This window comes from Bos javanicus, chromosome 8 (genome assembly GCF_032452875.1).
Source record: "Bos javanicus breed banteng chromosome 8, ARS-OSU_banteng_1.0, whole genome shotgun sequence".
Classification (NCBI taxonomy): Eukaryota; Metazoa; Chordata; class Mammalia; order Artiodactyla; family Bovidae; genus Bos; species Bos javanicus.
This window is the reverse complement of record NC_083875.1, coordinates 67,864,456-67,883,201: the sequence shown is the minus strand read 5'-3', so window position 1 is coordinate 67,883,201 and position 18,746 is coordinate 67,864,456. Positions and strand designations below refer to the sequence as shown.

The 18,746-nt window shown below is 48.4% G+C and overlaps 1 protein-coding gene across 1 annotated transcript in view; it reads left to right on the top strand.

The window, feature by feature from the left end:
* LZTS1 (leucine zipper tumor suppressor 1) overlaps positions 1-18,746 on the top strand; it is a 67,152-nt gene that overhangs the window by 41,266 nt on the left and 7,140 nt on the right. Inside the window, exons 2-3 of the mRNA XM_061425829.1 lie at positions 16,071-16,548; positions 17,915-18,703. Of these exons, the coding sequence (XP_061281813.1) occupies positions 16,204-16,548; positions 17,915-18,703 (1,134 nt within the window). The 5' untranslated portion in view covers positions 16,071-16,203. The remainder of the gene's footprint in view (positions 1-16,070; positions 16,549-17,914; positions 18,704-18,746) is intronic.

Here is an 18,746-nt window from a genome sequence, read left to right as displayed (position 1 = left end):
CCAGAGAGGACGGGAAGGAGTCTAGCCAGATTCCCAGCCCTCCTGGATGTCTCATGTCTCCTCTACTTAAGATCTGGTTCTTTACATGCCACCCCCTTGACCAAGAGGAAAAGCGGCTCCCCTCACCCCTGCACTGCCCAGCTCACAGGGCCCTGGGGCTCGGTGGTACCCGAGTCATGAATGTGCATGAGGCTCGCCTTCTGCTCCCTCACGTGGGAGCAGCCACTGCTCTAGCAGCTGTGGGGTTAAATTTGCATGAGCTTTGCATGTAACTGTGGCTTTATTTTTGGAAGGGAGAAGGGCAGGTTGGGATTGGTGGGTAATCTGGTTCCTGGGGAGAACCGTCAATCAGCACTGCTAAGACACAAGCTGCCCACCGAGGACGGAGGAAGGCTCAGCTGCAGTGCCCCAGCCTGCACACAAAAGGCGGCGGGGCAAAATGGCTTTTGATTCCTCCCCGGCAGTGGGAAGGAGAATTGCTTCCGATTGTTCACCCCGATGGTGTGACTCAGCCTGCCAGCGATTTTTCTTTCACTCTCTGCCTTTCCACGGAACCCAAGTACACTTAATTGAGAGCTGCGTGGGCCCCTGCTCCCCCTCAACCTCTCGTCTCACTGCCCACACTCGCCACCCCCTCCCTCCTTCATCCTCACCTCTCTTTCATTCATCCATTCACTCAAAAAAAAAAAAAAAAAAGATGTACTGTGCTTTGCACATGGAGCCCTCCAGGCAAGAAGAAACCAAGTGAGTGCTGGGAGGTTTACAGATTGGGCTGAGATGATTAACCAGCACCCTGGCTCACCCCTGCCCCAGCGCTGGCCCCAGCCCCTGCCCAACCTTCCTTTAGGAGTGACAAATGGGAGGAGAGGTCAAGGACAGGAATACTAGCACTGGAATTCCAGATAAGGAAAGCTGAATCAGGCAACATGCTGTGGGGAGGGGCAGAGGGGCCAGGGGGAGAGGCATCTTAAAAGGGGAGTCAATTAATCCTGGGCACGTGCCCCATTTAGCCCCGAGAGACCTCTGCTGGGGAGCTGGCTGGGAGCCCTCCCACCAGCCTGGTGCAGCCTGCAACCGCGCCCCCCACCCCGCTGCCCCCTCCCCCCGCCACCTCCCAGCCCCAGCTGGCAGATGCCACGAGACTGCTCTCACATCCTTGCAAGCCCCAGCTGCCCTTCTGGAGGCTGAGAGGCAGGTCTGGCGGCTGCCAGGTCCCCAGGACACCAGCCTGTCGCCACAGGGAGATAGCAGGAGGTGGGGGTGGGGGTGGGAGGTGGAAGGTGGGGGTGCTGTAGTCCTTCCCTAAAGATTCGCCCTTTTAACTTAAAGATTCAGAGAATCTAGTTCTAGCACCTTTCCATACTGCTTTATATTTCCACAAGCACTTGGTTTAAATTCATCCTGTGTGTACTGTTTTTACTGTGGTCAAGCATTTTCATAAATGTGGTTTCATTTAATCCTGACGGTTGCTCTGTGAGGTGTGGGAATCAGCTGTGCTTATCTAACAGAAGGAAGTAGAGATGCTGAAAGGTTCACTCTTCTGCCAGATGACAAAACAGACCCATCACTCTGTGATTCTCTGTTGAGGGCCTAACACAATAATGCAAGTAGAACAGGCTCCATGGATGGGATCTGATAAATGTGTATTTATCATATATTATCATATATGAGGTTCTCTCCTGTGGACCCACAACCTGAAGGGGCAGGCAAGTCATAGCAGATGGGGCCAGACAGTAACCTGGTTGCTGGAGTCCGAGAGCTGGGGATGGGGTGGAGGGGTGTGGAGTGCAGAACCAGGATTAGAGTACCTGAACTTCTCAGCAAGTGTCTGTCCATTATGGAGCTCCCCACAGAGCATGGCATGTCTGCAGGCTGTGAGGCTGCCAGCACCATGTGAACCGCGAAGCAGGAGGGAAGAATATAAGGAAAGGACAATGCCAGAAATGGGGTGACCTGACAGCCCAGACAGCACCTTCTGCCAGGGTGTCTGGAGGGTAGGGAGAGGGACAGTAGCTTAGCTTGTGCATGGATGCTAAGTCATTTCAGTTATGTCTGACTCTTTGTGACACTATAGACTATAGTCCTCCAGGCTCCTCTGTCTATGGGATTTTCTAGGCAAAACTACTGGAGTGGACTGCCTTGTCCTCTTCCAGGGGATCTTTGCCACAAAGGGATTGAACCCACATCTCTTATGTCTCCCGCATTGGCAAGTGGGTTGTTTACCACTAGTGCCACCTGGGAAGCCCATCTTAGCTTAGACTGCTAGAATGAAGTAGCCAAAGCCTGGGGGAGTTAAACAATAGACATTTACTTCTCATAGTTCTGGAGGCCGGAAAGTCCCAGATCAAGGCATTGGCAGATTCTGTCTCTGGTGAGACCTCTCTGCTTAGCTTATAGATGGCTTTTTTTTTTTTTTTTTCTTTAGATGGCTGACTTTTTACTGTATCCTCACGTTGGTTGTGGTGGGGGACAAGGGAATGGGAAAGAGACAAAAACAGGTACTCTCTCTTTTCTTATAAGGGTACTAATCCCATCTTAAAGACCCCACCCACATGTTCATCTAAAACTAATTACCTCCCAACACCATCACTTTTGGCTTCAACATGAATTTTAGTGGGACACAGACATTCATAAGGGCTTCCCAGGTGGCTTTAGTGGTAAAGAACCCACCTGCCAATGCAAGAGATGTAAGAGACCCAGGTTTGATCCCTGGGTCAGGAAGATCCCCTGGAGAAGGAAATGGCAACCCACTCCTGTATTCTTGCCTGGAAAATCCCATGGACAGAGGAGCCTGGTGGGCTGCAGTCCATGGGGTCACAGAGAATTGGACATGACTGAAGCGACTTAGCACGCATGCACACAAGCATTCACAGCAGACAATTATCTCACTCCTATATAAGAGAAAACATTTAAAATTTATCATATGCTGGAGTCAGAGAGCTGGCTTTAATCCAGCAAACTCCTGCTGGTTTGTCTTGCATCTTTAGTTAAACTGGTGCTACCTTTTAAATTCTCTTTAAGTGTCTCTGTCTTATCTTTCAACTCAACAATTGAAACCAGATAACTCTGCTTTTTCTTGGGTTGGCCAAAAAGTTCATATTGCAGAAGAGCCTGAATGAACTTTTTGGGCAACCCAGTATTTCTTTGTTTTGGCCCTAGGTTTGAACAGGACTGGGAGGTCAATGAGAGGGTAAATTTCCTTCTTCCCAAGGTGACCAGTTGGCTCCAATGAAGTCCAAGAGATGGAAGTTTGGGTTGAAAACAGACTTGGATTCTAGTTTTATAGACTTGGCTTCCAGTCTGCAGGTATGGGACCCCAGCTGAAGTCACCTATCCTCCCCACTGAGCTTGGCCAGTAAAGCCTGAGCCCTCTGGGAGCTGATTTCATTAAAAATATGTATTGTGTTCTCAGCACTGTTCACCATACCATGTGAGATACAAGGAAGCTTTGGGGTGCCATCCCAGCCTTTAAGGAAGTTTAAAGACCCTAAGATTCTGAAAAACTCAGTAATGCAAGAGCTGTCTGCAGGCTCTACAGGCTGAGTGCCAAGTGAGCTGAGTAGCAGCTCTGGGCCCAGAGTGGGGGGCTTCTGGTGGTCAGTGGGGCTTCTCACAGTAGAGAGAAAAGAGCCAGGTCTGGAAACCAAGTCTTCCTTTCAAAGGAAGCTGAGGTTGGGACTTCCCAGTGGTGAAGACTCCATGCTCCTAATGCAGAGTGCATGGGTTCGATCCCTGGTTAGGGAACTAAGATCCCGCATGCTGCATGTTGCAGCCTTAAAAAAAAAAAGGAAAAAAGAAAAGGAAGCTGAGGTTTCACAACCACATTCAAGTTCTTTGTGAGAGGACTTGTCCCCTCCTTCTCAGCACTCAATGCTTGCACGTGGTGTACCCTGAGGACCATGTGGATGAATAATAGTGAGTGTGAAGTTTGCTAAGTCCCACAGATGGAACGGAACATAAGAACGCAAAGGTGTGGTTCCCAAGATTAGCAATTGTCCTGGGCTGGTGATGCAGGCAGAGCTCCAGTCCCAGCCCAGCAGCTACCAGCTATTCCAGCTATTCCTGGAGGCCAGCCAGCCCTGCCACCCACGGCTGAGGCTCTGCCTTCTCCGGCACTGAACCCACGGGCTGGGCATCTCTGAATGGAGCATGCCGCCCGCCCACAGGACAGAATCTCATTTGTATCAGGCAGCCTTACACACACACACACACACACACACTCACTCCATACCTCCTCCTTACACACGTGGCCCACATAAAGCAGGAACTGCCCACCCTTCATCTGGAAAATGGATTCCAACTGGTCCTGCGCTCTGGATAGAATGGAAAGGATATTAGTTTCAGGTCCGGAAGTTGTGACGTGACCCTTCCCTGCTCTGGGACTTCCATGTCACCTTTGGGCGGTGAAGGAATTGGGGTAAATGTCCCATGTGGCTCCAGAGTCTGGGATTTGATCAGGGAAGATGCTACCCTTGGCATCCAGGCTGCCTCTGAGCGAGGAAGAGCAGCTTCATCACCTGCAGCGGAGGACCTGTCTGTTTGGCCAAGGCTCCTCCAGGTCCCTCTCCCCCGCCTCAGCTGCGCTGGTGACACTCTCTTGTTAATAACAGCGGGTGTGCCCCTCCCCCACCCCAGGGTAACACTCCAAGTGTGATTTGGAGGCGCTCCTCCCACTCTTGGCGCCCTCCTCTGATATTTTGGCCCATAAGGGTCTCAGATGCTTCCTCTCCTCCAGGATTTCAACTTAAGGGGGTGGGGAGTGGCTTTAAAAACTAAATAGCTTCCAAGACTCAGAGAAAAATGAACCTTAGAAAAATTCCCACACATGTGGAGAAGTAATCACCTAACAGGGTTCTTGTAATGAAATGCGAACATCTAAGCAGAGACTGGTGAAGGACATGTGAGGATCACTGCCCCCACAGGCAAGGTTAGAGCAGGTTGCCATGCCCTTCTCCAGGGGATCTTCCTGACCCAGAGATCGAACCCGGGTCTTCTGCACTGCAGGCAGATTCTTTACCATCTGAGCCACATAGAAACCCAAAGGAAAGATACAAATGGATCCCGAGTATAAAGCACTGAATAAAGCAACCACGGTTTCAGAGTGACACACACAACAGGAGATGATTTCTTTTGGCTTCACTAAGGAAATGGCAACCCACTCCAGTATTCTTGCCTGGAGAATCCCAGGGACAGGGGAGCCTGGTGGGCTGCCGTCTACGGGGTCACACAGAGTCGGACACAACTGAAGTGACTTAGCAGCAACAGCAGCAAGCACTTGGGCTTCAGTAGTCGTGGCGCACGGGTTTAATCGCTCCGTGACATGTGGGATCTTAGTTCTGCCACCGGGGATTGAATTCTCACTCCCTGCATTGGAAGGCAGATTCTTAACCACTGGACCACCGGCTAGGTCCCAGGATAACATTTCTATAAAGCAAAAATCAAAGCAGTACATAGACTATTCTCTTATGTGAAGAATGCATTTAATGATAAACAAATGTACCCACAGAAGTCACGATAAGGATTCCCCCTGGGGAGAGAGAGATGGGGCAGGAAAAAGAGCAGGGAACGGGGATTTCCACTTGCAGATATTTTATTTCTGAAACAGATATGACAACATTTTCAAAGTTGTTAGTTCTGCATGAGTTACTTAGGTGATTTTTATAGGATTTCAGTACTGTAAAAATCAATTAAAATTAGAATTGAATAGAAGAAAGTTTTAATAATGGCCCATCAGGAACTAGGGTAAGCTTTGGTGAAAATCTTACCTGGGGGAGCATTGTTCATCCCCTGGTAGGTAGGTAGGTAGCTGCCCACTACAACTAGCCTTTTACCTTATGACTCCCTTTGTAGTAGGTCTGAGATATGTCCAAGTCATGGGTCCTGAGTGTAGGAGGTGGGGGGCTGCCCTGAGGTGACACACAATCCTTTTAGTTCACTTCCTCCCCTGCTTCTACAGAGAAGCAGGGAGTCATTAGTTAAGTCAATGATCCAAGGCAAAGTATTCATTCTGGCTTCCCTGGTGGCTCAGATGGTAAAGAATCTGCCTGCAATGCCGGAGACCTGAGTTCAATCCCTGGGTCAGGAAGATCCCCTGGAGAAGGGCATGGCAACCCACTCCACTATTTTTGCCTGGAGAATTCCATGGACAGAGAGCCTGGAGAGCTATAGTCCACGGGGTCACAAAGAGTTGGCCATGACTTAGCAATTGCCCCTTTACCTGGAACTCCAAAGCTCATGTTTGATCCCCCAGAGCAGGATGTATTCATCTGTTTCTAAACTAGGTCCATCGAGAGGTGTTTGGGGTCAAGGAATTTTAAGACATGATAGTCAAAATGTTGGAGTGCGGGGGAGTCGGGGTGGGAGGTGACATTTTTGTGAGGAGGGTGTGGATAGCTCTCACGAGATTTTAGGAGATTAAATTCTCAGATCTCAGAGAAGAGCTGAACTGAATCCAGCCCCTCCTGTTCTGGTTGGAAACTGAGCCCAGCTTTGCACCAACTGAGGGGAGGATTGTTACATCTTGCAGCCCAGTCTCTGTCTACACCCCAGTTCATGGGTGCTGTGCAAGACGAGCCATCATGATGAGACTTCTGTGTCCAGGCCAGGGTCTGTACTGGGGGTGCAGCTCCATGGTGCTTCTCAAATAAACCATATTGTATAATAGAATATCTCAGAGAACTGTCCCGGATGACAGTGAGAAATCATACAATAACCAGCGTTGGTGATTTTTCTGGTATATTCTAAGCTCTCACTTCCTTTCATGATAAAGCCCTGTGGCAGGGCAAATGTGGCCACTTCCATTTTACAAGTGAGAAAACAGAGGCACGGAGCTTAAACCACTTACTCAAAGTCACACCGCAAGAGTGGCAGACCTGAGGCTCTAAATCTCATATTTTCTTTCCTTTCCTCTAAATCCAGGTTTCTCAACCTTGGTACTATTGAGGGTTCAGGTGAGATAATTCTTTGTCCTGAGAGTTGTTCTGTGCTCTGGCCACCAGATGCCCGTGGCACCCCTGGTCATGACAGTCAAAGAAGTCTTTTCTTCACATATTGCCAGGTCACCACCCTGGAGACCCCTCTGCTCTAAACCCCTATGCCCATTCCTGCATCAGAGCCGAGGGGCCATTCTACCAAAACCTTCATCAGCCTGGCTCTTCCTAAATACCATCTTCTCCAAGATCTTCCCTGGATGCTGCAACTAAAGTGGAGAACACACACACACACATGCACACACACACATGAACACAGACGCACACGACTGACACTTATCCCTGGCTTTTCTTTTTTTCCTTCTATGCATTTTCTCCTCTCCTTCCTTCCTCACCCTCTTCCACCTGCACTTTGCATAGTACTTGGCCCTTGTCAGATGAGGAAGAAATATTTGTTGAATTAGTGACCCAATGAACCCCTACACAGCAACCCCGTCAGCTCAGGCCACAGGTGAGATTACTTGGTGCTCACTGAGGAAACACCCCATGGAGTGTGTTCTGGTGTGGGCGCCCTCCCCCTCTCCATGGGTGCTGGAGCAGAATTCCTCAGGGTTCAGCAAGGGCTTCCCCTGCTCCATCAGCAGCAGCACAGCCCAGTGGATGCCCCAGATGGATGCACCTGGTGGGAGAGTGCTGAGAACATAGAGATGCCCGATAGCTTGGCCTGGGTGGTGATGGGGAGAGGATAAAGGAAGGAAAGAAGTCAGGGAATGACCTGGACTGAGAAAGAGCGAGGCATGAGAAGGAGCAGGGTGGCTGGAGGCTAGCATCCTGATCTTGTAGGTGATCTCTCCAGACAAAGAGGGCAAACAAGAGGGCAGCTGTGTATCCTCACTTTCCCCAGGCAGGAAGTCTGGGTTTGGTGTGGACAAAGATCCGTATAGTCAAGGCTGTGGTTTTTCCTGAGTCATTTATGGATGTGAGAGTTGGAGCATAAAGAAGGTTGATAGCGGAAGAATCGATGCTTCTAAACTATGGTCCTGGAGAAGACTTGAGAGTTCCTTGGATAGCAAGGAGATCAAACTAGTCAATCCTAAAGGAAATCAATCCTGAATATTTATTGGAAGGACTGAAGCTCCAATAATTTGGCCACCTGATGTGAGGAATAGACTCTTTGGAAAAGACCCTGATGCTGAGAAAGATTGAAGGCCGGAGGAGAAGGGGTGACAGAGAATGAGATGGTTGGATGGCATCACTGGCTCAGTGGACATGAGTTTGAGCAGGCTCTGGGACACAGTGAAAGACAGGGAAGTCTGGTGTGCTGTTGTCCATGGGATTGCAAGGAGTCCACACGACATGGTAACTGAACAACAAAAGGCCATATCTGCTTCTCCCTTTGGTGTGAGATGAGGGGGGATGCAGTAATACTCACCTTCCTGAGTCCTGACAGACCCCTTTTCATGTTTGTGTCTCTAGCTCCATATTCCAGAAAGGGAGGAATGTGTCACCCTGGTGTGAGCCCTGGTTAAAAGAGTACAAGATGGATGGGGAGGGAGCAGCTGCCGTGGGAGTAGCAGCAGCTCAAAGTCCAGGGCTTCCAGGTCCTTGCATTCCTGGTGGGGAAGCCATCCTCGGTGGGGAAGGTCACGTGGCAGGGTGGGGAGGCGCTGGCACTCCTAGAGGCAAGTCCCCTCAGTTCCCTGGGGCCAGATTCTGAGACGTGTATCCTAGGGGCTCCTTTACCACCACCTATTCTTGGCTGTCCTTCTCTTTCCTCTCATAAAGTCTAATGTTTGCTGGATTTCTTTTGTAACATCCATGGAGATCATGGAGCTCACGTAATTGAGCCCAGCCTGAGGAGCTGTAGCTTCTTTACCTTTTCCTCTCCAGTCCTTCTTGCCTCTTCCTTTCCCCTCCTGCAGTCTCCAAGATCTGTGTGGTTGCTCACTTTCATCCCGTATCCCACACTCTGGGCCAGTGAGGATTTCTTTCCCAGGAAGAAAAATGTGCCCTTCCCCTTGCCTGCCTGAGGGCAGAGACAATGAGTCTTGTAGGGGGTGGGTGGGAAGACCCAAGATTTGGGAACTAGGGTGGATCATGGCCAGGTTTTCTGTGATGCTCTCTCCAAGTTGAAAACCAAACAAGTCTAGACATTTAAAGGTAATTAGGTTAGCTTCAAATATATCTGGGGGAGAATCTCAAACTTCAAAGCTCTTCTGTGTGTTAAGACCTGGGGAATGGAGAGCAGAGGCTCCAGGGCTAAGGGACAGAAATGCTCTCAGGATCAGAGCCAGCATCCTTCACCCACTCCATGCCTTTGCTCCCTGGCATCATTTGTCTTCTCCCTCTCGGTCCCCTGGGACCCAGCACAGTGCTTGCCCTTCGCACATCTTCCAGGCTGCCGTTCAGGTCAGTGAAGGAGCTCACCCATACCTAGAACCTTGTTTCCTGCCCAGTTGGGAAATGAAGCTATGGCTGGAGGCCATGAGCTTAATTTCCCCTCCTGACTTTCTTTCTGTCAACCCTTGAAACTGACCTGCCTTCCAGGATAGGATCCCTAACATCTCTGGGGGCTTCCCAGGTGGCACAGTGGTAAAGAATCCACCTGCAATGCAGGAGCTGCTGGAGATGCAGGTTCGATCCCTTGGTTGGGAAGATCTCTGGAACAGGAAATGGCAACCCACTCCAGTATTCTTGCCTAGAAAATCCCATGGACAGAGGAGCCAGGCAGTTTACAGTCCATGGGATCACAAAGAGTCAGCGACTGGGTAACTAGGCACCCTATCTCTGAGCCTCTACCTATAGTCCTCAGCAATCTGCTCACATGTGGATATCATGGAATTTGGGTCTGGGTTCAAATCCCACCTTGGTCACTGGCCAGTTGAATGACAAAGGCCAAGTCATCTAACCCCTCTGTGTTTTGCTTCATTTTCACCCTAGGAGTCTAGAGACAAAGTCTCTGCTCTCACAGAGCTGAAATTCTGGTGGTTATTATTATAAGTTAGCAGCAGATTATTATAGGTTAGCAGCAATGACTTACTGTATGACACGGGGAACTCTACTTAATATTATATAACAACCTAATTGGGCCAAGAATTTGAAAAAGAATAAATACATGTATATGTATAACTGAATCACTTTGCTATACACCTGAAAACTAACACAACATTATTAATCAATTATACTCCAATATATAATAAAAAGTTTTGTTTTAAAAGATTTTGTTGTTGCTCAGTGTCCAATTCTTTGAGACCCCACAGATTTCAGCATGCCAGGCTCCTCTGTGTTTCACCATCTCCCAGAGTTTACTCAAACCCATGTCCATTGATTCAGTGATGCCATCCAACCATCTCATCCTCTGCCACCTCCTTCTCTTCCTGCCATCAATCTTTCCAAGCATCAGGGTCTTTTCCAATGATTCAGTTCTTTGCATCAGGTGGCAAAAATACTGGAGCTTCAGCTTCAGCATCAGTCCTTCCAATGAATACTCAAGGCTGATTTTTCTTTAGAATCGACTGATTAAATCAAGTGTTGTGAAGGAAATAAACAGACTGGTTCTAACAGAGAGGAAGGGGAGAAATGGATTTTTCTATGAGTAACTAGGAAAGCCATGGAGGTGATATTCAAATTCAAAACTAAAGCGTGAGAAAGGGAAATTTGTGTGAAGAGGAAGAGCTAAGGGAAGAGAGTTGTCAGCAGAGGCAACAGCAGGCATGAAAGCTCCTTGATGAGAAGAGGTTTGGTGTGTTCCACCAGCAGAAAAGCAACAGTGTGGCCGTCACTGAGGTGAGGAGTCTGGAGTGGTGGGCAAATCAGCCAAACCCAATGACCTCATGAGGAGCCTGCTTCACTCTACGAGTAATGGGAAGCCTTGAAAGGTTTTCACCTGTGAGCGGAAGAACTTTGACACTTCAGATGCTTAGGATGAGCAGATGGGGAAAAGATAAATTTGGAGGCTGTCTCAGGGTCCAAGTGAAAGGAGATGGCAGTGCATCAGGAGAGCTGCAAACAGATTCTTTTTTTTTTTTTTTTAACTTTATTGAAGTATAGTTGATTTACAATGTTAATTTCTGCTGTAGAGCAAAATGATTCAGTTATCTGTATTTATTTTCTTTTCATTTTCTTTTCTATTATGGTTTATAGGATATTGAATATAGTTCCCTGTGCTATACAGTAGGAACTTGTTGTTTATCCATCCTATACATACTAAGTTTGAATCTGCTAATCCCAAACTCCCAATCTATCCTTCCCTCACCTCCCTTGGCAACCACAAGTCTGTTCTGTATGTCTGAGAGTCTGTTTCTGTTTGTAGATATGTTCATTTGTGTCATGTTTTAGATTCCACACATAAGTGTTATTCATATGTCATTTGTCTTTCTCTGTCTGGCTTACTTCATTTAGGATGATAATCTCTAGGTTCATCCATGTTACTGCAAATGACGTTATTCCATTCCTTTTCATGGCTGAGTAATATTCTATTGTATATATGTACCACCTCTTTTTTAACCATTCCTATCTGTTGATGGACATCTAGGTGGCTTCCATGCCCTGGCTATTGTAAATAGTGCCACAGTGAACACCAGGGTGTGTGTATCTTTTTAAATTATGGTTTTCTTCAGATAGACATCCTGTAACAGGATTGCTGGATCATATGGCAACTCTATTTTTCATTTTTTGAGGAACGTCCATGCTGTTTTCCATAGAGGCTGCACCAGTTTACATTCCCATCAGCAGTATAAGATTCCCTTTGCTCCATATCCACTACAGCATTTGTTATTTGTAGACTTTTTAATAATGGTCCTTTTGAGCAGTGTGAGGTGGTACCTCATTATAGTTTTGATTTGCATTTCTCTGATTATTAGCAATGATGAGCATCATTTTGTGTGCCTGTTGGTCATCTGTATGTCTTCTTTGGAAAAATGTCTATTTAGATCTTCTGCCCATTCTTCAATTAAGTTTGTTCATTTTTTATTATTGAATTATATGAGCTGCAAACAGATTCATTTCACATGTCTTCCTGGTATTATAGTTCTGTTCCAGCTATTATACTTCTAGAAGGCACCCTAATCCTGTCTTTCAGTTGATCATGGACTCCCTGGACAGTACCTACCATGTGTGAGGCATTGCACTTGACTTCTGTGAGTTTGCTTCATCCTCATACTGAGCCTGTGAAATTCTGATTATTTCCATTTTGTGGCAAAGAAATCTCAGAGAGGTTAATTTTCAAATCCAAGTCTCTCTGATGCCATAGCCTATGGTATTATCTCTACAACACTGTCCATGCAGATGTTCATAAATGTGTAACTGGATGAGCAAAAAGTAAGTCACCAGTTGTCCAACTGGTAGAGCATGCAGAGTGCGCAAGAGTCTTTTGGCCAAAAATAGCTTCCCAATATATGGACAGCAGTAAAATATTGCCTCATAGGCCCCTGGGGCCTCAACTAAGCAAGAGATGGATGACCTGGGGCATGAGAAACACATTTTGTCATTGTCAGCTGTTAAATTAGCAGAGGAACTTCATGCACCTAAGTAGTGCTGTCAGGGAATGGGATGCAGGAAACTTGCATTTGGAGAGGAGAGAACTAGTTCTGGAAAATGAGATGTGGCCATTGAAGATAACACAGGGCTGATGTATGCCTGGAGAGAACAATAATGATAATATAAATCATAGATGCCAGTGAAAATACCTCCTATTCACTGAGTGCCTACTATATACTAGGCTTCAAATAAATGTATCAGACCTATTAGCTTCCAGTAAGATCCAATAAACTGCTTGTAATGGCCCCATGAGGTATCATCATGTTTCCCTGATTCTAAGAGACCATCAATATAATAAAAGCTTTTCATAGAAAAGCATATATTACACTTATGGAACGCTGTTTTGTTGTGTGGTTGCTCTTATGATTGGAATATAGGATGTATTTATTCATGTCATAGCTACTTTATTCTTCAAGATGACAATGCATGTTTGAATCTGAGCCTTCATCTTCAGAGTCTGAAGAGTCTTCTGGCTCCCTCAGTCATAATACCCCCTTATCACCCACCTGGGATGTCTTCTGCCCCTTTCAGTTGACAGGGTAATTTAGAGCAGAATAAAGAATGCAGGGTTCCTTCTGCATTTCCTATTTTATTAAACTTGCCGTGTGCCTCCCCTCCCCCCGCTTCTTAATTGAATCATCTGTCTTTTGACTGACTAAGAAATACTCCTTCTCAATGCATGACAATCACACAGCATTTCCAAGCTCTGACAATCAGGTGACCCAGGCTTGAGCGATTTGCCTACATCCACGAGGGTGCCCACATTGCCTTCTATCGCATTCCTCTGTCTGGTGACCGGCAAGGCCATTGTTATTGTTTTCAGCATTGATTATAAGATGCAGTCCCATTACTTAAAAAAAAAAAAAAAAAACAACTTTAAGTGTATCTTAGAATTGGTTTGTGACACAGAAGGTAAAGACGTAAGAGAGTTTACCTCCCACATCATAGCTGGCAGGGAGCATAACTAGGAATCCAAACCAAGTCAGCCAAGTTACTATTTATTGTTCAGGGGTACAGTTGTTTCTCTCTTCTTCCTGTGAGCCCTCTCCAGTCAGGCCTTTGTTCGCACCATTCCACCAAAACCACTCTTGTCAAGGTCACTGGTGCCTCCACATAGCCACATCCATTGACCAATTCTTAGTCGCCATCTTAGTTCAGCATCACTTGACACCATCTTCATCCTTACCTTTCACGCATCTCCTGCATGTCTGTCAAAGACCCCTTAGTGTCTCTTCCTCATTTCCACTCATCTTCCCGGCCTCAGTGAACCAGTCCTCACATTTCTCTTGCCTTCTTGCCCTTGCTTTTTCATCTAGTCTCAGACCTAGCTCCGAGACTATGCACAAACAGCTCACACAGGGAAATCTGCAGCTTGCCCTGCTCCACACCCATCCTACTCCACATCACTGCTTGGATCTCTAATGGGCTTTGCAATCTTAATGTCTTAAGCCAAAGTCCTATTTCCACCCCCTCTTCATCCTAAACTGGTTCCTTCTGTGGTCTTTTGCATCTCAATAAATGGCAACTTACTTCTTCTGGATACTTGGATAAAAAACATTGAAGTCATCCTAGATTCCACTCTTTCCCTCCCTACATTCAGTCTTTTAACTAGTACCATCAGCTCAACCTTAAAATTACATCTAAAATTTAATTCTTCCCTGCTCGCTCAGTGGTGCAGGAGACATGGGTTCAATTCCTGGACCCATGTGGGTCTGGAAAGAACCCACATGCGGCAGAGCAACTAAGTCCACGTGCCACAAATATTGAGCCTGTGCTCTAGAGCCCAGGAGCCCAACTACTGAGCCCATGTGCTACAGCTACTGAAGCCTGTGCAACCCAGAGCCCATGCTCTACAACAAGAGAAGCCACTGCACTGAGAAGCCCGTGCACCACAACTAGAGAATAGCCTCCTCTCTCCACAACTAGAGAAAAGTAGTGAAGACCCAGCACAGTCAAGAATAAATAAATACAATTGAAAAAAAAATGGAATCCACAGCTACCACACTAGCCTAGCCATGTTAGTCACTCACCTGCTATAACAGGCCCAGCACTTCCACCCAAGCTCTCCAGTGGCTCTTTTCCATACAGCAGCCAGAACGACCCTCCACAACCCAAGTCAGATCAAGCTGTCAGCTGCTTAAAGCCATCTGGGGGTTTCTTATCTCAGACTAAAGCCAAAACCTTTATGGCCAGTTAGGCTCTCTGTTGCCTGGCACCTACTATCTCTCTGACGTCTGCATCCTCCAAACCCCCACTGCTAACTACCCTCCAGCCAGACTGGCCTCCTTACTGATCTCACAAATGCCCAACACATTGCACTCAGGGACTCAGGGCTTTGCATTTGGGTCTACCCCTGAGCTTCCTATTTCTCCCCACAGGTCTCCACATGCTTTCTTCTTCATTTTCTTGGTGTCATTTCTCTTCAAATAACACCAAACAGAGAGAGGCTTCATTTGTATTTCCTGCGTAAAACAACCACCTCCTCTTCCTGGTGGCTCAGACTCTAAAGAGTCTGCCTGCAGTGTGGGAGACCTGGGTTCGATTCCTGGGTTGGGAAGATCCCCTGGAGAAGAGAATGGCTACCCATTCCAGTATTCTTGCCTGGAAAAGTCTATGGACAGAGAAGCCTTACGGGCTATAGTCTGTGGGGTCACAAGAAGTCTGACTGAGCAACTAGTACAACAACAGAATTCCATCCCATTCACTTGGCTTTATTTCCCCTGTAGCACACAGATCGCTTGAGGTCACATACGTTGATCTGTTTATGGCCAGTCCACACTACACCACACACAAGCCCCATGAGTGCAGGGACTGTAACTGTTCACCCCTGCATCCCAGTGCTGAGAAGTGAGCCATCTCAAAGAAGATTGTACATGTGGTACATAGATACAATGGAATATTACTCAGCCATTAAAAAGAATGAAATAAGGCCATTTGCAGCAACATGGATAAACCTAGAGAGTATCATACTGAGTGAAGTAAATCAGACAGAGAAGGAGAAATATCATGACATCCCTTTTATGTAGAATCCAAAAAGAAACGATACAAACGAGCTGACTTACAAAACAGAAAAAAGCTAACAGATTTAGAAAACAAACTCACAGTTGCTGGGGGGAAGGGATAGTTACGGACTTTTGGAAGGTCATGTACACACTGCTATATTTAAAGTGAATAACCAACAAAAACCTTTGTATACCACATGGAACTCTACTCAGTGTTATGTGCCAGCCTGGATGGGAGGCAGTTTGAGGGGAGAAGGGATACATGCATATGTATGGCTGAGTCCCTTTTTATTCACCTGAAACTATCACAACATTGTTAATCAGCTGTACCCCAATACAAAATGTTTTGGGTGTTAAAAAAAGAATAAAAATTAAAAAAAAAAAAGAAGAGAGCCATCCCATAGTAGGCTTCTAGCAGATGTTTGCTGAATTAGAGAACAAAGGAAGAATGAGAGGGGGGCTCATTGAGACAGAGACAGGGCTGAGCCTCTGTTAAGGGAAACATGCATTTTTCTGCTGCCCAGATCTCGAGGTTGGTCACCAGTGGGGACGTGCCATGACTACCCCATCCAGGCTGACTTCTGCTTATGTCTTCTTCCAGGTCTCAGCTCTCCCAGGCTCTGTGAGGCTTCTGCTATGACTGCAGTCTCTTCTCGGAGCCAGGACTGCCCCTCGCCGCCCCTGCCACGCCAGGTCCCCACTCTGCCCCACCTGTCCTCGGCCCCCGTGTCGCCATGGGCAGCGTCAGCAGCCTCATCTCTGGCCACGGCTTCCACAGCAAGCACTGCCGGGCCTCGCAGTACAAGCTGCGCAAGTCTTCCCACCTCAAGAAGCTCAACCGCTATTCAGACGGGCTGCTGAGGTTCGGCTTCTCCCAAGACTCGGGACATGGCAAGTCCAGCTCCAAAATGGGCAAGAGCGAAGACTTCTTCTACATCAAGGTCAGCCAGAAGGCCCGGGGCTCCCACCGCCCTGATTACACGGCACTGTCCAGTGGGGACCTAGGGGGCCAGGCAGGAGTGGACTTTGACCCATCCACCCCACCGAAGCTCATGCCCTTCTCCAATCAGCTAGAGATGGTAAGTGGAGGGGTCTCTGGTGTGGGTGGCTGGATTGGAAAGGCAGGGAAGAGGCCTGGGGCTGAGAGCGGTGGTGGGGAAGGTCTTAAGTGCTTACATCACTGAGAACGCTTACATTACTGAATGATGCAGAGAGGGCAGGAGTACTTAGCCACACCAGAGAGCAAGATTGGACAAAGGAATGAACACATTGATCAGTCTCATAATGCAAAAGTCCTGGGTGAGCTTTTTAGCACAGAGCAATAAGAGAATGCAAGCCTTTCTGAACTCTGCTGGGCTATAACTCAGGATTGCCAAGGCAGGACCCATAGCCATGTTTTCAAGTGCATGGGAAGCAGGAAGGGCTCCCTTACCATCTGGAAAAGCAGGGGGAGAGCCCACCTGAAGAGATCTGATAGGCTCTCTTGTTAGAGGACTCACAGAGGTGGGCTTTCTCCTCCTTTGCTTCTCTGGTGGGACAGCAGCTCTCACTCAAACCAGCCCTAAAGCATCTTTGTTGGGATAAGAGCTGTGAGTTTGGTAGTTAGTTTTTTGCCATGCTGCGTGACTTGTGGGATCCTAGTTCCCTGACCAGGAATGGAACTCGCACCCCCTGAAGTAGATGCATGGAGTCTTAAACACTGGACCACCAGGGAAGTCCCTCGGGTTTGTTATCATCACCAATCTAGCAAGGATGAGGGCAGAGAGTCCCAGGTGCTCAGAAATCCAGCCCACGTCCCAGTTTAAGTTCTCATGGGTCCTGCCAGTCGGTGCTAGAAGTATTGTTCCTATTCAGCACCCTGGCCTCACCTGGGAGGATGAATCTATGCATTGATATGCTAGGAAACAGCCCACATGTTGGATAGAGTTTCAACTTTTCAAAGTAAAGAGCTTGTAAACTTTGAAGTCCTCTAATAAAGAAAATGATGGCTTTAGGGAAAAGACTGTTATTTCAAGTGGTTCTCCCAACCATTGGGGGAGGCCACAGCCAGAGTTCCAGCTGCTGGCCAACTGGAAGTAATGGGGAAGAAGCAGGGATGAACTTCCCCGAGGAAAGTGTGTCCAGCATCCTTACCTGCAGCACACCGAGCCCCAGAACCCTGGCACAGGGGTCTCAGCCAGTGAACCTAAAAGGGCTGTCATCTCGGAGAAACTGGTGACAAACTGGTTGGCAGTTTGCAGAACAAAGGGCCTAATGATATTTAAGGACAGGCATGGAGGAATTCCTCCTCCTTGAGGGAGATTCACCACTTCTGGTCCCTTCAGAGTAACAGGTGAGGTCACCTGCAGCCCCTGACCAGGAAGGTGCCATGTAGCTGGCCTGCATACCTGACTCAGGGCTCATCGCAGGGAGACACAGGGTCAGTATGGCTGTTTTCCTCCCCAGGGTTCTGAGAAGGGTGCTGTGAGACCCACGGCCTTCAAGCCGGTGCTGCCACGGTCAGGCGCCATCCTCCACTCATCCCCTGAGAGCGCCGGCCACCAGCTGCATCCTGCGCCTCTGGACAAGCCCAAGGAGCAGGAGCTGAAGCCCAGCCTGTGCTCCGGGGCACTGTCCGACTCCGGCCGGAACTCCATGTCCAGCCTGCCCACCCACAGTACCAGCAGCAGCTACCAGCTGGACCCGCTGGTCACTCCTGTGGGGCCCGCCAGCCGGTTTGGGGGCTCAGCCCACAACATCACACAGGGCATTGTCCTCCAAGACAGCAACATGATGAGCCTAAAGGCCCTGTCTTTCTCTGACGGGGGCAGCAAGCTGGCCCACGCAAGCAAAGACAAGGGCTCTGTGCGCTCCCCCATCTCCACGGACCAGTGCACCATCCAGGAGCTGGAGAAGCAGCTGCTGGAGAGGGAGGGCGAGCTGCAGAGGCTGCACCGCAGCTTCGAGGAGAAGGAGCTGGCCGCCAGCCAACCTTACGAGGAGCGGCCGCGGCGCTGCAAGGACGAGCTGGAGGGGCTGGAGGCCAAGGGCAAGATGAAGGTGGCCACACAGAAGAGCCAGCGCGCTCAGCAGGTCCTGCATCTCCAGGTGCTCCAGCTTCAGCAGGAGAAACGGCAGCTCCGGCAGGAACTCGAGAGCCTCATGAAGGAGCAGGACCTGCTGGAGACCAAACTCAGGTCTTACGAGAAAGAGAAGACCAGCTTTGCCCCTGCACTGGAGGAGACGCAGTGGGAGGTGAGGATGAGGGCGTGGGCAGGGGACGGGCAGGGGTTCAGTG